Source organism: Lutjanus erythropterus, chromosome 7, assembly GCF_056507025.1.
Source record: "Lutjanus erythropterus isolate fLutEry1 chromosome 7, fLutEry1.hap2, whole genome shotgun sequence".
NCBI lineage: Eukaryota > Metazoa > Chordata > Actinopteri > Lutjaniformes > Lutjanidae > Lutjanus > Lutjanus erythropterus.
Window position 1 is genome coordinate 38,560,273 of NC_139323.1, and position 22,446 is coordinate 38,582,718.

The window sequence follows — 22,446 nt, forward strand, 5'->3', positions numbered from 1 at the left end:
GACCAGCATTACCATTCTTGGAGCTAACATAGCAAAAAGAAATGTGTGAGTTTGGGTCCATTTTAACCAAAACATTGATTCTGGCATAGATTCCCAATCTACCAAGAAAAATTGGAAACCTGGGGGCTGTGTGGTATTACATTGTGGCCACACTCAAAAATGCAATTCACCAAACACCCACTTGCCCAACAGGAACATGACTGTCTGACCGCCTCAGCTAACTCTGTGGGAAATGTAGCTGCGGTGATACTGCATCAACCTGTCAGTTTGTCACCACGTAAGTGTTGGAAATCTCAAACACAGACCACATGAGAGTGTAAACACCTTCAGAACCTCCATTGAAATAATACTGGGGTTATCAAAGCATTAGAGCACTTTATCTTTGGGGAAATCCGACTCTGTAAGACGGGGGTTGCTCTAATAACGCTCACACACATGTTATATCTTAAAATCTCTTCGTGTCTATCATCGCCTCATTCACTCTATAGCTTAAAGGTTTTTCTCTCATACACACAAACACTCATGTAATCACATTTTTAAGCACACATGATTCGTGTCTCTGTAGGTCTCCATCCATGGGAAGGCTTTCTATCAGACAGCATGGGGTACACTGGGATGGAGGTCAGGAGTTTGTAACTGCAGTTGGGGAGGAATCAAGGGGGGTAATTTCGGGGGGTCTGAGAGGTGTGAGTGACACCCTTGCTGAGGCTCCCAGGGCCCAGCAGGATCAGTGCGTGTGGAGCCAGGCCAGCTTGCCACACAATGAGAGGAAATGGGAATTTAATACAAACTTTCTCACAAAGTCTGAGAGACCTCCCGCCTCTGTTGCCGGTCTCACTTCCAGACCCCCTCCCCCCCACCACCACCACCAGCTTTGCCATCACCACCTCCTCCACTACAACCACAACAAAATGTCAGAAACCACTAAAACATGCCCAGGAGTGTGCTGCTGTAAATTTACGGTTTGACACAATTTAGGTGACATTTTCCCAACAATCTGTCAGCTCACCACAATGACTTTTCTCAGTGGAGTTTGTGAAAAATTCAGCTCAAGGGTGGCCTTGTAGACTGGTACAGATGATACAGAATAAAATATCACAGACAAGGATAAACATGAGGAGTCCAATTTTCCAATGAGATTATTAAGATTACTCAAAAATCTGACTATATAGTTACAGTCAGTGCTGAAAATACCTTACATAGATCGCTGGCTGCATGACACAACCCACTGTCAACAAGGACGTCACAATTTATTAATTATTACAAGTAATTTATAAAAGAGTCAGGATCCACTCATGGTTTCTGCCTGTTTAAAAGAAGGTTTTGCCTTAGTGCATGGTGGGAACTATTGGGTGTATTAGTTTTATAAAGAGTAAGGTCTAGACCTGATTGTTGAATGTTGGTCCCCCAGCTCCAATAATTAGAAGGTGTTAACTTTCTTTTTTTATATAAATCTCAAAATCTTGATTTATCCAGAACGATTGGCTCTAAGCACCAGCCTTTCAAGTTTAAGGATGATTTAAAACAGTAGGTGACATTTCCAGCCACTTTCAACCTGTGAAATGCAGATTTTTATTAATTAATTTTAGTTTACAGCTCAAAAACATGCTTAAGTATGCAGTGCCTCTTTAAAATTGAATTGAATTTAAGCTGGAGTCGAGGGACTTGGTTTTGATAACGAGAAAGAGTAAGCGTGATTTTGAAAGGATTTCTTTTTTCTTGTCAGATAATTTGATTTATTGATTGCTGTCATGATGTAAAGTGAATTTAAACAAAGAACAAAACATGCTTCTAAAATACGCTAAATAAAATAAACCTACCGTAACTTTAGGTTATGCATTTATTTCTACCAGTTCATCTCGATTAAAAGATGCATGCTGCTCCTGAACCCTGTATCGTAGTGTGCAGGCCTGAAAAAGATTGTTTGGAGGCTTGAAGAAGATTGCTCAAGATTTTCACCTCTGCACTGTTATTCTGCGTACTGAGGCACTATTGTGCTTTTTGAACTCGGCCAGGGGACACACTGAGCCCGATCTTTGTCTGGTAGTGCCATAAAGCAAGCGGCAGACACTCTAACAACAAACACAGTTCATAATTACTACAGAGTAACAAAGACCTCTGGATACAATGGCTCATGTCTGAGGAGCACAGATTGTCCTGCGCTCTGCATGTCCACCCCACCAAAATAATTTCCTCCAACTACACACACACACTTTATGTACACACACACAGTTACACAACACATGCATGCTTACAGTCTGTCGCTTCCCTCTCACTTCAGTGCACCATAACATGTGCACACACATGTTCATGCACACACACACACACACACACACACACACACACACACAAGCACCCACCCCTGGTTTCTGGCTGCTGACAGCCTTAATGCAGCCAGAGGCTGAAGCATCTGTGTTGACCCAGCCTCTGGTCTTTTCCCTTTTGGCTTCCTATAGAGACTCCGCCAAGCTCTGTCTGCAGCACGCAAACACTTTTTTGTCTCTTCTCTGTTCGCAATTTTTCCTTGGCTCTTCTTCTCATCTGTTTCCCTAAACTTTAATCACAAAGCCTACAGAATTCGGCTAAACCTGCAAAAATGACCAGAAAAGACCCATAGTTGCGTTTGTTGCATATTGTTTTATTGTCCACCTTTGACAAAACTGTACATATGCATCTGGTGCAACCGCAACCATGCAGTTAGCAATTTTGCCTTGACAGTTCAGTATCATTGTTTTCACTGTTGAGTGTGTCCCGTCTGCAAGTGTGTTTGAAGTGTGTGCAGAGGAAATAAGAGGGTCTTTTAAAAGAAGCTGTTCTGGCTTCTGAGCTTCGCGGGTCACACTGACAGGTCAGACGGACAATACAGATCTGAGCTAAACGCAGGCGCCAAGAAGCTTTGTTTGCCAAGAGTCAGAAGGGAAACACTGTGATTTGTAGACAAAAACAAAAAAGTCCAACCTACATATTATGCCCATTTCTGTTTTCATTTGATTTCTTCCTTTTTTTTCATTTTTGCCTCAGCTAATTTTAAGTTAGCTGAGTAATTTTAAGTTAGTAAGCTAAGTTTTTAGTTTGTGATTCACTGCACTGTTTGACATGGTACTGGGTAGGATTTGACATTATTCACTTTTTTTTTTAGATTGCTTTGCTTTACAAAAAATAGATATTATTTTACTTTGTGTTTTTTGACAATTCAGAATCCAATAGAATATTGGCTATAGGCTAAAGAAAGTCACGTGAGCTCCTGAAATTGAAAACAGGAAATCTCAGAACAATAAGAAGTTGAGTCAACTTCAAGTCAATTGTCTGAAGTCATGAGGAAATGTAAAGAAAACATCAAATCAGCCCAGTGGTTTTTGCAGAGAAAATGAGAAAAGGCGTGTGCAGTTGTTCCAAAGTGAGACAGTGCAGCACTTAAAAAAAAAAAAGAAATTGGGGGCAGAATGGGCAGAATAGACACAGCAACAACAACAAGCATATTGTTCATCATTTCCTGAGGCTGATTGATTATAACGGTGAAGGAAAAGAGGAGGGCAGATCATAAAAGCTGCAGGGATTGTAACCAACACATTGAAGTGAAAGAACAAAGCTGTTGCATTTGGCAAAACATGATACCAGCTGCTGCTGCTTCTGGTATCCTACAGTATCTCTGCAAAAAAAAAAAAAAAAAAAATGCAGTGTCAGCCTCAAAGTATACATGGGCCATGAGAGTAGTAGAGAGTGTAGGTTCCCATATAAATGCATCTAAGATATATTTTCATGAAATGTAATGCTGAATTATCCAAAATTTCTGACATTGCACACTAAAAATAAATAGTTTGTTTCAACTTAAAATAGTTAGTGTCCAGGCTGCCTAAAAGTTTTAAGGTGACTAAATTTGAAAAAAGAAGGTAGGTAATTTTGTAATGATTCAAAACAAACTTTTCTGGTCAAATAAACTTGATAATAATTTAGTTGTACTTGAGAAAACATGTATAATGATAATTTAAATTTAAGTTAAATCAGGTTTGTTTTCCTTTTACATTTTCTCAGTCTGAAAAGACTGGTCTTCATTTCAGACAAAGAGCTTAAAGAATCGGTAGGATTTATCTGAGCTGTCTGTAAATGCACCAGAAAGATACTTTATTGTTGAGTCTCGTTCACAGGACATCAAATACCAACATTTTGGTTTGGTAAAGCGGTCTGAGCACAGCAAAATAACCAGAAAACAAGAAAATAGAGGCAGGCAAAGCCAACATCGCACACTTCTAGTGAGGTCATAAGTGATGATTGAAAGGGATTATGTTTCTGAGTATGTACAATCCAATGAGGGATTGATGACTGAATTAACCTTCATCGTGGTTTGCAGTGTCTCAACTATTGTGGAAAAAAAAGGAGATGTAAGGAGAGTTTAACTTTCCAACAATGCATGCTGAGAAGTCTGCAATGCCATCATGTTTCTTTATTCTTCTTAATTTAATAAGTTGATTGAACTCTGTGCAGTACATTCATTCAACTCATCATTTCAAGTCCAGAGTTTTAAAGTTAGAAGAGCTCATTTTTATAAGGTCTGAAGTGTTCTGAAAACAAGAACTAGAAATTTTAAGTTTACTTGACTTAAACAAATAAAACTTGTAAATTTACATCATGTCATCAGAGATTAAAGAAACATGCTAAATTGAAATATTTGTTTCTCTGAAAACAGCGCAAAGGCCTCCTTTGAAATTTCCGTTCTGGACTAGAATTAGTGTTTGTGTCTCCCCATTTCATGTTAATTAGAGTTAAATTAATGCTGAATGTTCACTGAATTAGTCAGTGTCTGTTTATGAGTCATAAGAAAATGAACTTTTACAAGGAGTAGATGTTTATAACGGTTTGAGTCTGGCAGGCAGTGATTGAGCTCAGACTCCAGAGCAGCATTTTTGTAGCAATAGACTTTTGTTTTCAGGATAACAGGCTTATCTTTACATTGACAGACTATTGACAGTTATATACAGCTGATGGATTAACAGTGTGGAACTAGTCATTGCTTGTCAGTGTCAAATTATAATGTTGTGTTCATCTTGCTCTCCTGTGTTCCTGCAGCCTGTGGGGAAACAACTTGCTTATGGTCTGTATATTAAATAGGATTTCAACTTTTCAACACCATTATACTCATTGTTGGACGTGCAGTTGTTGATTGATGATTGAGGAATAATATAATAACGATTGACATTGACAATATTATATAGAGTCACACAAGATTAAAAGCATAACCACTTTATTATTTCACTACTGAAAGGAGACATTTGTTAGATATTACAGAATAACTTGCAGGCACAAATACAGTCACAGTGGTTGGCATTGTACTAGAACAAAAAAAGTGACAAAGTTTAAACTCATAAATACATTAATCGGATCGGGAGCTGGGGGGGGGGGGGTTGTTCTGGAGCGCCAGCAGTCCTCCGCTGTCTGGTGACGCTCTTCCTTCCTTTCCCACCCAGAGAAAGCTGAGCTTTACTGCTCAGTCCAGCTCTGAGTTAGTGTGACGGACCGTGATACCATCTCTGAAATCTCTACATGACCGCTGTATTTGTTACCGAAGAGTTTTTTACACCTGAACTGGAGCTCTGAATGATTCGCCACGTTATGCGTAAAAACGCGCACCACTCGTCGTGACGCAGCGTCACCGTTTTGGATGTACAACTCCGTCTGTAAATCCGACTGAACAGCGACAACTTTTTCCCAATGAGGATTATAAATATCATGAGGATTTTGTGGGTGCTTGTATTCTGCTTCCTTGGTTCATCTGGTAAGAGAGAACTTATTTTAAGGCTGTTTGTGTAGCTCTTAAACAGATCAAAATATTAAAGCTGTTATTTATTTTTGAGGAATGTGATAAATATAGCAAATTTCCCACATGACTCTACACGGTTTTATTGTTCTATTCTTTTTTAAATACTTAATATTTTCTAAGTCATAAGTATAAGCAGTCATAAATGCCCTCGGAGTTGAGAGTGTAGATGTCTGAACCCTTTGGGGAAAAAGGAGCTCATCCATGTTTCCTGCCATTGTTCTGTGGATCTGAGGGCTAAAATACCAGGGAGAAGGAATGCTGAACAAACTGACATTATTGGGTTTGGCACTTTTATTCAAATACCTACAATCCTTGAGGCAATGTTTTGTACAAGAGGGACTGATATTTCCACGTTTCTCAATCCGTACCTCAGGTGTCAGTGTATGAAATGTCAAAGAGTCAGTTTTATAATGAAAACACTCCAACCTGTGGCAGAAACAGATACTTGTGGACTACAAAATACATTTTAGTATAATTTTATACTGTTCAGATGATCTACAGCACAGTTTTGTGTGTCATGTGTCTAGAGAGGAGGTGATGAAATGTATTTGTTTAATCTTAGTGTGATTTCTTTTGACACATTTAGTCTAGAACGTGTGCCAAACTGATGTTTTCCATTATGACCTAACTTCAATTTGTCAAAACGGGATTCATTTTGATTTATGTATTCTACTGAATCCAGCACCCAGATATGTGAAAACAGTGGCATTAAACAGCATTGTATGAAGAGGGAGCAGTACAGTGACGTGTAGAGATGCTGAGGCAAATGTGACCTTGATTTTTACTCCAGCTGAGCAAGATATTTGTGTGTTGTGAAAAAATCCTGTGCGCCTGCAGTGAAAATGAACAAGACCGTAGCGTATACTGTGTTGCTGTGTGAGCCAAAAAACTTTAGGATTTTATCATCATATTTGTGAGCAACAGCTCAAAGTAACCAAAGAGTTTTGTAGTTAACTTCAACATTTCCATAAACCCTCCTCAATAACAGAAACTTGGTTACTATGGTAACCAAGGGTAGGACAAGGGATGCTACTGTGAGGAAATTTTCCCAACAGTTAATAAACTCGCATAACAGCGGTTAAATAAACTTGTGATAACACGTAGCAATGACATTTAAAAAATCTGAAACTTTAGAACATTTTATATTTAACATTAAACCTTGTACCTTTTCCTCTTACATTGAACAAAACATGGTGAAATTAAATTATTTAAAAAAAAAGTTATTAAATTTTGAGTTGCCACATCCATCAAATGTTGCCCACAATGTATGTCCTCAATAGTTGTCATCCATAGATGGGTTAAAAAAAAAAGGCTAACATTAAGTTCACACCATTTGTCAAAACCATCTTGGTAAACTCAAGTTAGCCTTAGTTTAGACAAGTTAGCACAAGCTAACACCATCATCTTAATTCACCAAAATTTTTAATTGGAAAACCTTAAAGCTCCTAATTTCACTTTTCCACCTGTAGTAGAGGCTGATTTACTAACTAGCATTAGCTACTAATAGTACTGTTCACTAATGGTAGCCATCAGTAGCTAACAATGGTGTTAGCTAACGGTAGTTTTAGCTAAGTTGTTTAATCCACATGGCTGATCCTGCACTGCTTTTACACAATGGATGCCGGATACGAAGTAAGATGCGATAGGATTCCAGCTAGGATTTGCATTTGTAATACCAAATTGGGAGAAAAAAATCTTAGACTTTTCCTATCTTAAGACATAAGATCAGAAGTTTCACTTTCCACTGAAAACCGAGTCAAGGTCGTTATGACTCTAATAACTTCACTGTCTGTCAGACTGTTTCAAACACTCTGCCCTGTCCCACAGATGCCGTGATCGACTTGACCATGATCTCCACAGCAGAGGTCACCAACGTCAACCGCTTCGCCATCACTTGTATCAATGGAGAGCGCAGCCCTGCCCAGGTTGAGCTGGACATCAAGAGAGACAACGAAATCCTCAAGTTCCCCAAGAAGCCAAATTTCACAGTGCATAAGCCCAGGAACAAGCAGGTGGTGGCCAGAGACTTTCGGGACTTTGATTCTATCGGTATCTTCTACTGTGAATCCACTCAGGAAACTCCCCCAGTGGAGACAGTTACAATGATCAACAACATTAAGGGTGAGTTCAGACTTCATAAAACCATGTTTTTTTTTAAGTTTCTACTTCCTGTTAGGATCAAACCTAAACTATGACCCGATTATCAGTGCTCTATGGTTATTTTAATCCTTCCAGATTGGATGGTGTATCGCGTTTGGAAAATAACTGTGTGTATCTGTGTTCCTTATTGTTCCTTCCAGCAAATTTTGTCCCAACTGACCTTACACTGACTGCTGACAAAGGAGAGACAGTTCATTTAAGTATGCAGCTACTTGGCTACCAAAAGAGAGACGTGACCTGGAAGTACAACGGTAAGCCAGAGGCAGGAAATTTAACAATCAATTACGAGACCGCCCGCCAATAACAACCATACACTTGCAGATTTTTGATTTTGGATGTTGTGCAAACAAGGATAGAGGACCTCACATTGGAAACTATGCCGTTAATGTGTTTTTTTATTTTGTCTTTTGCATAGGAAATTACTACTATATGACTCACTGGAATGATATGATCAATGACACTGCTGTACTGACAGTGGAGAATGCAGTTTATGCCAACCAGGGCATCTACAGTGCCAGCTACGTGGGTGACAGCCCGCTTCAGGGAGCTTGGATGAGGCTCATTGTCAGAGGTTTGTTGGATTCTAACATTCACACACACAGCCATGTGCTGAACACACTCACGGTCACATTGTATGAAGGGTTTTATGTGTCCAGTGTGTAAGATTTGCAGGGATTTATTGGCAGCAATGGAAGATCATTTTTGTAAGTATGCTTTGATTTGTGTATAATCAGCTGAAAAGAAGAATTCCTGAGCTTTTGTTACGTTAGAATGAGACGTTTTTATTTGCAGAGGGTCCTGTTCCTCTTCCATGTTGCACCGCCGTGTTTCCACAGTAGCCCAGAATGAATAAACCAAACACTGGCTCTAGATTCGGCCATTCGCCTTTTGTGCGAGTTTCACAGCCGCCCCAGGTTCTCCTACACGCATGGAACAGGAGAGTGACATGAGCTGTTTGATATCTATGAGCTCACTGCCAGATGCCACTACACACTGGTTCATTAAAACAGTTTCTCAGGTTTATTTATGACAGATTCTTTCCCAGAACTTTATCAGTTTTTGCAAATGCATTTGAGGGGTGATGGAGGAAATTAAAACAAGAACAAAAGACTTAGTTTGATGGCATCCTGAAGCAGCGTGGGATCAGTTTTAAACAACCACCATTCATATCTGACATGACTCACTCTGAAATTACGTTCATGGACGAGGTCACGGTAAAGTTTCATTCATGTCACGTTTAGTCACGTTCGCTGACTTCCTTCTTCGCTATCTGAAGGATCCTGTGTTTTCCCAGAATTGATTCTCTCATCTCTTGGCAAAAGTATATATAATACTTATATAGTATATATAATTATATATAATATATAATTATAAATTAACACTATTTTCAATTGCAGTTGGTTTTCAGCTTATTGAATTTGAGCTTGAACATGACATGCTGATATGTCTTTTAGTGAGATAGCACGTGTTTAACTTCCCGTTCCTCACTGTTATAAAGAGACATCAGCAGTTTCAACACCTACTCCACCCTCCACCTGCTCTGCTCTGAAATTCCCCTGTTGTCTCTCGCTCTGTCCACCATATCAAGTGTTTTTTTCTGTGCATTTTACTACATGAGTTCATGTCTTTATATGTAACTTATTCTACAGTGAATTATATAATATTAACAGACTGTCTGTGCTTGAAAGAAGGTTTATGTTTTGTACATTTTTTTACTGCTCTAAGGAAAAAAAACTTCTTTTCCCTGTAGACTGCCCCAGTAAGAAGTGGGGTCTTTACTGTGACAAGGACTGTCCGGAGTGTCTCAATGGCGGGGTGTGTCATGATGCAGACGGAGACTGTATGTGTCCTCCAGGATTCATGGGAACGCGCTGTGAGACAGGTTTGTACTGTGCTCAATACAATGTCCTCACAAGTATAGTAGCACAGGTGTGTTATAAACAAGCAAGAGAGAAAGAGAAAGAGTTTATATGTTTATAAAGTCAGATTTCCATCAAAATTCTTTAGACCCACTGTCTACATGTTAACCACATGGATCAATATGCACAAAACTTAATGTTACTGACCACAAGCTTCTTCTTGGTGCAAAGCCTTCAGGTAAACAGATCACAGAAAGTCTGTTTTCATGGAAGTTATTCTGATTGCATGTCTGTGGGATGTGAGGTTCCTGAAGGAAGCTGCTCTGGGCCACTTATGTATTTGATTTAGCTTTTAAGTTTTAAGTTTTAACAGTCCAAAAGTCTGTCGTATCAGTACAGCTGACTTAAACACAATTTAGTCATATGCGTATGCCACTAATTCAGGATGTCATTCCCCAATGAAAATATGAATTTCCTTAATGCAATGCAAATCTTTACCACTCTTATTGACTAAATTAGCACAGAAATGAATAAGGAAACACCCGGGAAAATCATGTTGGTAGGTTGGTCAACCATATGTGTTTTGTAGTTTTTGCTGTTAACTCTGTTGAGAGAATCAAAAAGAATCAAAGCGTCCCATTTTCTCGTATCTGTGCCATACTGAGCCAAAGTGGGTCAATTTCAACATAGCAGTTTTCATTGTGAGTGCCTTGAACTGTTAGTACATGTTATGGACTGTATCATGCTCATGTTCATTATAATTTGCAGTATTTTCAATATCATGGGCTATATGATGTTTCATTTAAATGGCAGACATTGGATCAACATTACATCTTCACTGTATTTGGGTAATGACTGTGCCTAAACAGTTCACCTTTGTACATATTGGCAATGACATTTTTAATTCTTCTGAGCATCATATAGAAGCACATTGGATATTGTAGACTTAAACAAAATGCAATCAAATGTAACTATGAAATCAAAATCTGCAGGTTACACGAGTACATTGGCACATTGGCTCTGTAGTGTTTTGCAAGGCGGGTGTAGGCATGATACAGCAAAACTTCAGAAATTAAAATAAACACATTTGTGAATTTGTCTTTCTCTGGTGGCCTGCAGCCTGCAGAGAAGGAATGTTTGGTCGAAACTGCCAGCACTCATGCGGCTCCATGTTTGGGCGAACCTGCCAGCACTCATGTGACCCCGAGCAGAGCTGTAAGGGGCTTCGCTTCTGTCTGCCGGACCCTTACGGCTGCTCCTGCTCCAGCGGCTGGTTCGGGAGCCACTGTGAAAAACGTGAGTACTACATAACTCCGGTTCACCTCTGCATTAAGTAATGTGTGTGTGTACGTTTTAATGAGATGTTTTTACTTTTGTGTTTGTCACAATATGCAGTTTAGTTTTCTGTTTTCTGTCGTCAGCCTGCCATAATGACATGTATGGACCAGACTGCAAGTTGAGCTGCAAGTGCCAGAACGGAGGAGTTTGCAACCGTTTCAGTGGATGCCAGTGTCCCACAGGGTGGAGAGGACAGCACTGTGAGAAGTCTGGTGGGTATTGACATGTCATATTAATTCATTCCTTCCAGCTCTGCCTCCTCTGTTGAATGTACATTATATATTCTTTCTCTTCATCCATCCACAGCACATCTCCATTAACCCATTTTATTCCTATCCACTGATTTATAATTCTCTCGACTGCCACATCCTCTGTCACTATCCACTTTGTCTCTTCTTAATCTCTGTTCCTTGCCTGTTCTTCTCTCTCTTTTTTCCAGACCGGGCTCCTCAGATCTTGGAATTGGATTGTAATTTGGAGTGGAATCTGAACTCCAGCCCCAAGATCTTTTGTTCAGCCACAGGCAACCCGCTGCCCAGCCATGACAGCATTGAGTTGCGGAAGCTGGACAGCACTGTGCTCAAGGTAGTGCATGCAACACTCCTTCCAGGATAACTTACAGTAAGGCTGGATAAAAACAATCAAAATACACAAGTTTGATAAAATGTAAGTCAAGATAGTCAGGAAGAGATTTCCTATAAGGCCACACATGCAGGGTGATCCACTATAGTGGCAAAGTGGGTGCAGCACCTTGAGGATGGGCCAAGGGTGCTGCAACATTTATATCCTTGGGATTGAGACCAGACTGGGTGAACAGAGCTCAAAGAAACGCTGTTACATCCCATCCCTCAACACAATCTGAGATAACTGAATCTGAGCGGACCAGCTAAACTAAAATTAGGCTGAACACTTAGCCAAAAGCTTAACAAACAGATTTTGGTTGCTTCTGGAATGAGGATATCGACCCCTGTCACCTTCACAGTGGTTTTCCACGTTCCTAACATCAGTAGATGTGTGATCTGGCTCTCTCATCAAAAGTATTCATGAAAACCAGAATAGAAAGTACCACTGCAGTCAGACCTGCGGGTTATGCTTTCTTTCTTTCTTTCTTCTCACATCAGAGAGTGTGTGCTAGCCTGCAGCAGGCTCACATGCTCCATTAAAATGCCTGCAACCTTTTTTTTGTTTATTTGTCCTTGTAGCTAATTTTAACTTTGAGGAAAATGAAAGAAAATCATTGAGTATTAATTTGCATTTATTGTTAATTTTAAGTTGAGTATTTATCTGTAAATCTGCTGAGCGCATGTAGGTTCAGAAAAAAAGAAATATAGAATAAGCATCTGTGTACATATATGCATGTTCGGGCTATTCGGGATTTGGGTTACAGTCGCCTCGGGGTGCCACAACAAAAAAAACTTTCCTGTGTAGGATTCCTGTGATGTAAAAAAGTTTGGAAACCACTGATCTGGTGGATTTTCATTAAGAAAGAGACAATATTATGCAACGTAATGATCCCAGCTTTAGTAACATGAATAGTATGACTTTTGGGGAAATAGACTATTTTATTTTCTTGTTGGGAGTTAGATGAAAATATTGATGTCACTGTCATGTGTTTGTGTTAACTGTGAAGCTGGAGCTGGGAGGTGATTAGTTCATCTTAACATGAAGACTGGGAGCAGGGAGAAACAGCTAGCCTAGCTCCTCCAAGTTGTCCAAGTTTAAAAATAGGTAATAATGAGGTATATGCATATAATAGGTTATCAGGTCATCAATTAACATGCTGTCTGATTTGCTTAATTCATACACAGACAGAAACAGGAAAAAAGGAAAATTTGTGGTTTTAAAGTGAGTTAATAATTTCTTGACAAGCAACAGTTGAACATTGTTCAGGAGTCTAGTCGTCATTTTGAGGTTGGAAACAACCAGTGAGGAATAAACGGTAACTCCAAATTGTTTTTTTTTTTTTTTTGCATTTCATTTTGTGTGGAGATTAAACAAACAAAATACAAAATGTTAATTAAGGAGATTTATCTGGGATGATTTTTCAACTTTGTAGAGAATCAGGCTAGCTGTTTACATGTCGTTATGCTAAGCTAAGCTAACAACCTCTGGGTTATAGCTCTGTGCTTAACAAACAGACTTGAGGGCCTGTGTTGACCTTCTCAGTCGTAACTCTTATCTAACGCTGAAGAATAATGATGCTTTCCATTTGAACTGGGAAGTCATAGTTTCAAGGCTTCAGTTGGAAATTTCAGCTGGAACTTCCCCTGAAGTGGGATTTCTTACTCAGAAAATTAGAGAAACCTCACTAACCCCAACCTCAAAATCCAAGATGGCTGCTGCAACGCATCAAAAGTAGTCAGAGCTGTTTATTAGCACTTCTGTCTTTTGTGTCTCACATTAAATCAGGTCCAGGTTCTGTCTGTGGACATGTTGCTGTGGTGTTTTTATGCACAAAATACCAGGTAATTATTTGTTACCAAGCACAGTGAAGTGTTTTTCCATCAACGAAACGTGGCCAACTCGTGTGTGATGTATTTCCAAGCTCCGACTTCCGACATTAAAATAAATTGGACTTTGCCTTTAAGATTGAGCTGAAGGTTGAGTCAGTCTCTGAGGAAGTGAACAACACAATGGCCTGACCAGATAAGGCTGTATCACTCTACAGTGCAGCAGTTACCACGTGTTGCCTATAAGTGACATGTTCAGTCTCTGTGTTATTCTTTCTGTGTTGCTTCCTTGATAATAAAAACAATCTGATAAAGAATTGTGCCAGCACTTCCCTCGGGAACTGAGAAATTTCTCAGGGTGACAACGTTCCTAACACTAATCCAAGCAGCAGAAAAAATAGGCTCAGGAAATGAAAATGTGGTTTTCATCGTTCTGTTGCTGTTGTGTGTTGCGTGTTTCACTCTCAGGCCTCCCGTACTGTCATGGATTCTAATAAGAGCACAGCCCAGTTTGAGATCCCCCGTCTGAGCGCTCAACAAGGAGGGCTGTGGGAGTGCAGGGTGTCCACCAATGGAGGCCAGGACTCCCGCAAGTTCAACCTCACCATTAAAGGTCTGTGTGTGTGTGTGTGTGTGTGTCCCGTTGAGTAAAATTTGAAATAATGAGCAGGGATGAAAATATGTCACCGTGTCTAATTTTTAAAACCTTCTGCTGTGTCTTCTCAGAGCCCCCTGTGCCCATCACTGCTCCCAAACTGCTGGAGAAAAGGAGTAAGCAGCTGCTGGTGATGCCGGTGGACTCCCACAGAGGAGACGGCCCCATCGTCTCCACCAGGCTCCTCTACAAGCCTGTGGGGAACGGAGACTCCTGGTCCTCCATCATAGGTAAGCAGGCAGAGATATCAAAGATGTCATTTAGTCAGTATTCATCTCAGAAAGCAATAGTCGCCATTATTTCAACACAATATAAGATCAGCCCCTGCAGGATGATTCAAGCCCTGCATCATCCTGTCAGCATTTATTTCACAATAATAATTATCCCTTACATAATACTTCTAGAGATGTATGTTTTTAGAGTTCCTGTTCATTCATGCTACACACACATGCAATGCACATAATTAAATTCAGAATCTAATAAGATAAAAAAAATCCCATGCTTCCTTTTCAATGTCTTCAAGTGTATTTCTGTCATATGTGATACATTTATCAACAATAAAGCTAAAAAAAAAAATAACAGAACAAATAAGGAAAGTTGTGAAATTTGAAGAAGCTACTGTCTGCAACATCTGTGCATGTAGCTGTTGCCATAGCAATGCTTAAACAACATTTAAGTAAAATGTTATCCAAACATATCTTAAATAACCATCATTTCCTACCTCCACTTTCTTTCAGTTTATAGTGACAATGAGCCCATCACGCTGATGAACCTGGAACCTTCAACAAGCTACCATGTCCGTGTCCAGCTGAGTCGTCCTGGGGAAGGCGGGGAGGGGGACCCGGGGCCGGAGGCCATCATGGAGACCGACTGTCCGGGTAAGACCCACAGATAACTGGGCTGTCTGGTTCACGTGCTTACCCTGCATGAGTATGTTTATCTGGAACTCTTTCCTGGGAACAAATGTCTATAGTCTGGACCGCAGCACTTGAGCAACCATAACTGTCTTGGTTAGATTAATAGTAAATTCTCATCATTTTTTGCTGAGCAGTGGTTTTCCCAGGCCTTAAGGAGCCAGTTGTCTTTTTCCCGGTGAGCAAACCGTGTCTGTAAACATAGAAAGACGCCAGTGGACTGAAATGATCTGTGGACCCTTTCCTAAAATAAAGTAAGACTCTATGGGATTCACACTAAAATAACCAAAATCAACCTTTGTCGTCAGTCAGCAAGGAATCACAAAACTAATCAAGAAGAGTGAGAATCTGAGTTCAAATAGCAGAATTTATTTCTCAGTGATTGTGGTGCAGAGAGAGAGAGCATATCTGAGTGTGTGAGTGCAAGAAAAGATTATGGAAAAAAATGAAATGACAACATGTGGTGAGGTCCATGTTTAAGATGGAACAAATTGTATCTCTTACAGGAATGTAGGCCTCTTGCACAAGCATAAACTAACTACTACCACAGAACAGTTTAAGACTGTGGAGTGAGAAGCTGTATTCAAAATGGCATATGATGCAGATGAGATCATGCATTAAAAAAGACTGTATTTAAGAAAGCCATTCATCCATGTTTTCAGGCTACTTAAGATTGTCCCAATTCTGTACTACTCACTAACTGTTTCCAGTGAACTGTAAACTTTTTTATGTTAATATGCACAAACTCACCATATTTCAAGAGTTTTTACTGAAAGGAATTGATACAGTTCTTGCCAGCTGAACAGTAGAATTCAACTGAAATTGAACAAAGGGACAGTGTGTTTGTTTATTTTTTCCAGCTGTGAGCTCCTCCATTTGCTTTGTGCAATGTGTTGTGGGAGAATAAGGTGCATCACTATGCTCTAAAAGCATCAGACTCAAAAATCAAGGGTGAATCACTGTTCTGAGTATGATTTACCTTGTTTTTCCCCCCTTGTAAACAGACAATATACATAAAGCCTGCTTAGAATTAGTATGTAGTTTTGATTTGAGGTGCAGACATGCAAACACTTTCATACCTTCAAAGTGTCTCTGGACTTAAAGGTAGTACCTTCTTGTTGTGAGCTAACAGTCCTAGTGACTATACCACAGCCAGTTGACCCTTCCTCAGACCTGCCCCCTTTTTGCTCTGTGCTCCATTAACTGTCGAGCAAACTTGGCACCTTGGTCAACTTCCTATTTTCCTGTGAAGTGATATCTTAAGGTTACTAATGTTAGCAAAATGCTAGCTAAGTGGCTAGCTAATGTCAACAAAAGATCCCCAACCATCTTCAAAGTTTGTTTTTCAACGCAGACGTCAGTGTTTCCCCCCGGATGACAGCTTTCGGAGGGGCAGGTGGATTTCAGCTTTTTACTGCAGTACAACAAATACAACAATCGAGTTACAACATTACAGGAACCTGACAGAACACCGTCGGTGACTTCTGCACCGTAGCGACAGCAGAAACAGCAGAGAATGAGTGGAGCGGCAGGAAGGAGAAACACATAACTTCAAAAACTAATAGTGAGATGAGCCTAGCACATGGGAGGAAACAGGAAAGGAGACAGTTGAGTAAGGAACCAACCTTGCTCAACAGTTATTGGAGCACAGAGCAAAAGGGGTGGGACTTAAGAAGGATCAGTTGAAATGTAAATTGAAGTACCCATCCAATTAATTTTAAAGTGCTTTATCCGTCCGTTTGAAGCAACCGTTACTGACCTAATGAGAGAAAGTCACAAGGAGCTGTCAGTCCCCTCAGCTCATCCTGTGTTCTCTGTCGCTGCAGCGCCCACACTTCAACCTGAGATTGACATCAGTTCGGTGGAAGGCCGCAACGCCACTGTGCGCTGGCGACTGCCCGCCAACAATGGCATTAATGCCGCCACAGCCAGTGGCTTTTTAGTGCAGCTCTCTGGGCCGCCGCCCTACAATGAGAAACCACTGGAGAAGACCACCCTACTCAATGTGCTCTCCACAAAGTTCCACAACCTGGAGTACCAGCAAGACTACACTGTGGTGGTGCAACTCATCAACTGTGGCAGCAAGGGGCCGCTCTCCAAACCCTACCAGTTCCGCATCCACAGCCAGGGTAACTCTGCTGTTAATGAGCTGCATGGAAAGCTCCTTCTAAATGTTTCTAGATTTTCATTCCACTTTATAACACATTTACAGCAGTTGTGTGACAAAACATGAGGTAACACAATAAAGAGTATGTTAAAGTCCCACATGTACAATCCAAATACCACAAAAGTTGGGACGCTGCATAAAATGTAAATAAAAACAGAATTAAATGATTTGCAAATACTTGTTTTCCATACTAATTTTTTTCCCCCGTATGCACTCATTCTGCATTTGATGCCTGCAACACATTTAAAAAAAAGTCGTGACAAGAGCAACAAAAGACTGGGAATGTTGTAGAAAGCTTAAAAAAAAAAGCTTGAGGCTTTTCACAGGTAAACTGGTTAATAGGTAGCAGGTAACCGTATCAGGACTGTGTATTAAAGGGGTGTCCTTGGTTGTTCACAAACATGGAGGGGGTGAGGTTCACTGCTTTGAAAAACTGTGTGGGAAAACAGTCCAACAGTATGAGAACAATGTTTCCCAAAGCAAACCTGCAAGACATTTGTGGATTTATAATATCATTAAAAGATTTTGAGAATCCAAAGAAATCTCTTCATGTAAGGGGCAATGCAGAAAACCAACATCGAATACCTGCGACCTTTGACCTCTCAGGCAGCACTGCATTAAAAACCGTCATGATTGTGGAAATGATTCTACATGGGCTCAGGAACACTTTGGGAAACTGTCGGTGAACACAATGCACGTAAAGACTCCACCGTGCAAAGTGAAAGCCATACATCAACAACATCAAGACACTCCCCTGGACTGGAGCTCATCTGAGACGGACCAACACAAAGTAAAAAAGTGTAGTGTGGTCTGTCCACATTTCAGATTGTTTTTGGAAATCATAGATGTTGTGTCATCCAGACAAAAGAGGAAAGGGACCATCAAGATTGTTACCAGCACCAACTTCTAAAGCCACCATCTGTGATGGCGTTGGGGTGTGTTAGTGCCCATGGCATCATGGGTAACTGTCACATCTTTGATTGCAGCATTAATGCTGAAAGGTATATGCAGGTTTTGGAGCAACGTATGCCATCATCCAAATGAGGTCTATTTCAGAGACGCCCCTGCTTATTTCAGCAAGACACTGAGAAGACGCATTCTTTCACAATCCAGTCTCCCACTGAAAATGTGTGGTGCATTATGAAGTGCAAAATATGACACCGGAGCCCCCGAACTGTTGGGCAACTGAAGTCACATATCAAGGAAGAATGAGAAGAATTTCACTCTCAAAACTTCAACATTTAGTGTCCTCAGTCCTCAAAGAAGAGGTGATGTAACACAGTGGTAAACATGACTTTGTCTGTGTGGAACGTGTTGCAGGAATCAAATTCAGAATGAGTGTATAGTTAATCAGTTTGAATACTACATATCTTGTCTTTGTACTGTATCAAACTGATTATAGTCTGAAAAGTCTTTGCAAATCATTGCACTCTGTTTTTTTTTTATGTTTTACACAATGTCCCAGCTTTTTAAGAGTGTAGATTAATTTTAAACACTCAGGAAAAGAATAGGATTAGTGTTTGGTGACTCTCTCCCTGCCCACAAACCTAAAAAGAAAAAGGTTATCAGCTGATAGTTTTGTGTCTTGGAATAATCCAGTTTAATATGCAATCAGTGAAGATCAGTTAGTTAGAAAAAGATCCATCATCATCCAACAATTAATGCAACTAAACCCTTGTCTTTGGGATTAAGCATAAAAGCCTTTGACTGGAGTAGTAAGAATATAGTTTTACAGAGTCACTGTTGATTGCCCTAACTATGATCATCTCTGTGTGTCTCAGGTCCGTCATCCCCACGCAACGTCCAGGCCCTGCCTCTGTCCGTGTCAGCCATCCAGGTGAGGTGGCAGCCCCCCGAAGATCCCAATGGAGGCATCATTAAATACATCATAGAATACCAGCCAGTTGGCCAGGGGAGCCCTCACCCTTGGGTGGACACAGACGATGGAAACAAGACCACCAAAGACGTGACAGCACTCAACGGCAGCACGCTCTACCAGTTCAGAGTGAGGGCCTTCTCCAAAGTGCCAGGAGAGTGGAGCAAGTTTGTTCAGGCGATGACACAGGGAGATGGTGAGTGGGGAAGTTATTGTCTGCTGCTCACCCACTTTTGTGCACCATTACTACGGTATGATCTAATATGCTGCGAAAGAGATCACAGGAAACGTCTATGACACGTAGATACTGTTTGGTCTATTGATTTAGAATATTTTCACCACTTTACTGTGCTGTCAGACAGACTTTTATGACAGGAAACCACTGGTACGGAAGCCAAATATAGCACTCTCCAAACCCAACAAAGTCTATTGATAAAATCAGTAATTTTACTTTGCAGAACACAGGAGTTGCCGGTCTGTCTTTGCCTTGACCTGTTCGATTGTTTGTGTTATTGTGTGACTTTGGTGAACCCAAACTATCCTTTTAAAACACGAAGGTCACACAATAACACAAGCTAACTAACAAAACAAGGCAGTGGTAGACCAGTAACTCCCATGTTCTGCGAAGTAAAATTACTGATTTTCCCAAGAGTTTGGTTTGTTTGGAGAGAGAGCAATATTTGGCCTATATTCCAGTGGTTTCCTGTTGGAAACGGCTGTCTGATGGCAAAGTAAAGTGGTGAAAATATTCTAAATATAGCTGACACTTAAACTGATAGTGATTTCTTTAGGTGAACCTTTGATAAGTGATTTGTCCTGTCCTGTCCTGAGCTGATCCTGCCCAAAGCAGTTCAGTGCCCCCGTACACTTCACCTAGCTGGGGGCAAGCTCACTGACTACCAACAACTACCTCATGCAACCCCACTTCAAATAATCAGAACTATCCCTTTAAGGACTTTCCATGGTTTCTTGGATGCATTTATTTTCCCGTCAAGCTAAAAGTAGCTCCCTGTGGAACATTTCTGACTGTACTTTTCCCAGGTGGCGTTGAATAAGACCACCCACGCAGGGACAGGGATTTACTCAGGATAATAATACATAGACAGCCTATTTATCCACACTATCTGAAAATCATTCCATCTCCCTTCATGTTTTTCTCTCCATCTTCTGTCCTGCCTGCCTGTCCTCCCTTTTCATCTCTGCCAAAAAAAAAAGGCCTTCAGAGTTTAACCCCGACCACCCAGGGTGTGGCTGGGAGGCCTGCTGGGGACAGTTACCAGCTGTTGGTGGCAGTTGTGGGCTCAGTAACTGTCACCTGTGTGACTATCCTGCTGGCACTGTTAGCGCTTTTCTTCATCCGCAAGACGCTGCTCAACCGCCGGCGCACGTTCACCTATCAGTCCGGATCGGTAAGATGTTTTTAAATCAGAATTTTGGAAAGCTGAGGTATTTTCTAAATCCTGGTTGATATCACAACTGATCTCACAAAAGCTCAAGTGTGTTTTGAGAAAATCCTACTTTAGAGATCTTTAATATGTTTGTATTTATTGCCAAGCTTATGACTGTTTATACCCACAGGGTGAGGAGACTATTCTGCAGTTTAACTCAGGAACTTTGACCCTGACACGAAGGCCCAAACCAACGCCAGAGCCCCTCACCTATCCAATCCTGGAGTGGGAGGACATAAAGTTTGAAGATGTCATTGGAGAGGGAAACTTTGGCCAGGTGTTTAGGCTTTTAATGTACTTCCTGAATATTTCAAAATGTTTCGGTCACTGGGTCAAACATTTAAGCTAATGGCTGTTTCAAAACCAGGTCATCAAAGCCATGATCAAGAAGGACGGCAATAAAATGAGCGCAGCCATCAAGATGCTGAAAGGTAGCACATTAATACAAGCACTCTCAAACAGATACAGATACTGCACATGTATCACACACAAACACAGACAGAATATAATCCCAGCGCAGTGCGTTCTTTGACTGATGTGAAAATTTCATTTCAAAGCTGCCAGCTGAAGCTGCTTTGCTTGCACTTTGTTTAATGATGCTGTGTGTGCTGATCCTCCTGCAGAGTTTGCCTCGGAGAATGACCACCGAGACTTTGCAGGGGAGCTGGAGGTGCTGTGCAAACTAGGCCAGCATCCCAACATCATCAACCTGATCGGAGCCTGTGAGAACAGAGGTGAGTGAGCGACACCTAGTGGCCTTTATGGATATCGACGTGCTTTTGAGTTGTGGCTTCTGGAGACACTGGGAAGAGCATGGCAAGTTGAGCCAGTGGGTAAAACAAGCCACCCCCTCTATCTTGAAAACCCTCCAAAACCAACCATTACAAAAGTAATCATGTTGCAACAAATTAAGGAAGTATAGTTCACATTACTTAATTCATTGTGGACTCAAGCATGTGGAAGGAGTGTTAAGCAAACCAGAAACCAGAGTTTTGTAATAATGGTCTGGGAGTTGAACATGCTGGTGATGTTGGGAAATTTTAGCCAATTTTGCCTCCCAAAGTTTAAATAGGCTACATATGCACAGAAAAACCTGTGTATCAAATTAATATTTCTTATATTCTACAGGATGGACAAGTAGTATAAAAGAAAGGCAGAGGCTCAGCTTCCTTGGATGATCTAAAGAGAGCAGCAAGGCAAGTAGTCTGTGGCAAAGGACCTTAAGATAGACAGTGAAGAGGTATAGCAACACCACAAGTGAAAGAGAAGTTCCCAGAGCAGGTTGTGTCAGACTAGGAAAAGGTCATCAGATATTTGATGATAACATGGAGGTTGAATTTGATTGCCACGTCAAGAAACTTCCAGACCGGATGCCCTAGTAGTTCAGTTGGTAGAGTGCAGGCCAGATATACAGAATCCTCATCAGGGACCCTCAGTTTGAATCCAGCTTGTTGCACTCTGTTGCATGTCTTTCCCCTGTCTCTCTCCCACATTTCCTGTCTGTCCTAGGCTGCCCTATCAGGCTAAACAGCCCAAAAAATAATCTTTAAAAACAAAAGACACTTGCAGGTCGGTTTCATGGACTAACTCTCGTAAAAGGCAGAGAACCTGCATTTAAATTAGAAACCAAGAACAGCATTTGTATTCATGAGATCTGAGCCAAGCATCCATGCTCGTTTTTCTTCTACTCTGAGGCAGGCTGTGACATGAAGCTCAAGCCATAATAATTCGATAACTTGTTTTAATTTTCATCAGTGCACAACA

General features: G+C 40.8%; 1 protein-coding gene across 2 annotated transcripts in view; it reads left to right on the plus strand.

Annotated features, from left to right (window-relative positions):
- Positions 1-5,451: 5,451 nt before the first annotated feature.
- Positions 5,452-22,446, plus strand: part of tie1 (tyrosine kinase with immunoglobulin-like and EGF-like domains 1) — a 32,470-nt gene continuing 15,475 nt past the window's right edge. The window contains exons 1-17 of one of the 2 annotated variants that reach the window (XM_084723714.1): positions 5,452-5,770; positions 7,643-7,936; positions 8,116-8,226; positions 8,391-8,546; positions 9,726-9,857; positions 10,954-11,130; positions 11,256-11,384; positions 11,612-11,757; positions 14,091-14,235; positions 14,349-14,507; positions 15,015-15,155; positions 17,018-17,320; positions 19,140-19,430; positions 20,450-20,643; positions 20,813-20,959; positions 21,050-21,113; positions 21,306-21,416. In XM_084723714.1, the coding sequence (XP_084579840.1) occupies positions 5,707-5,770; positions 7,643-7,936; positions 8,116-8,226; positions 8,391-8,546; positions 9,726-9,857; positions 10,954-11,130; positions 11,256-11,384; positions 11,612-11,757; positions 14,091-14,235; positions 14,349-14,507; positions 15,015-15,155; positions 17,018-17,320; positions 19,140-19,430; positions 20,450-20,643; positions 20,813-20,959; positions 21,050-21,113; positions 21,306-21,416 (2,764 nt within the window). In that variant the 5' untranslated portion in view covers positions 5,452-5,706. The remainder of the gene's footprint in view (positions 5,771-7,642; positions 7,937-8,115; positions 8,227-8,390; positions 8,547-9,725; positions 9,858-10,953; positions 11,131-11,255; positions 11,385-11,611; positions 11,758-14,090; positions 14,236-14,348; positions 14,508-15,014; positions 15,156-17,017; positions 17,321-19,139; positions 19,431-20,449; positions 20,644-20,812; positions 20,960-21,049; positions 21,114-21,305; positions 21,417-22,446) is intronic. The other variant, XM_084723715.1, reaches the window with a different exon arrangement.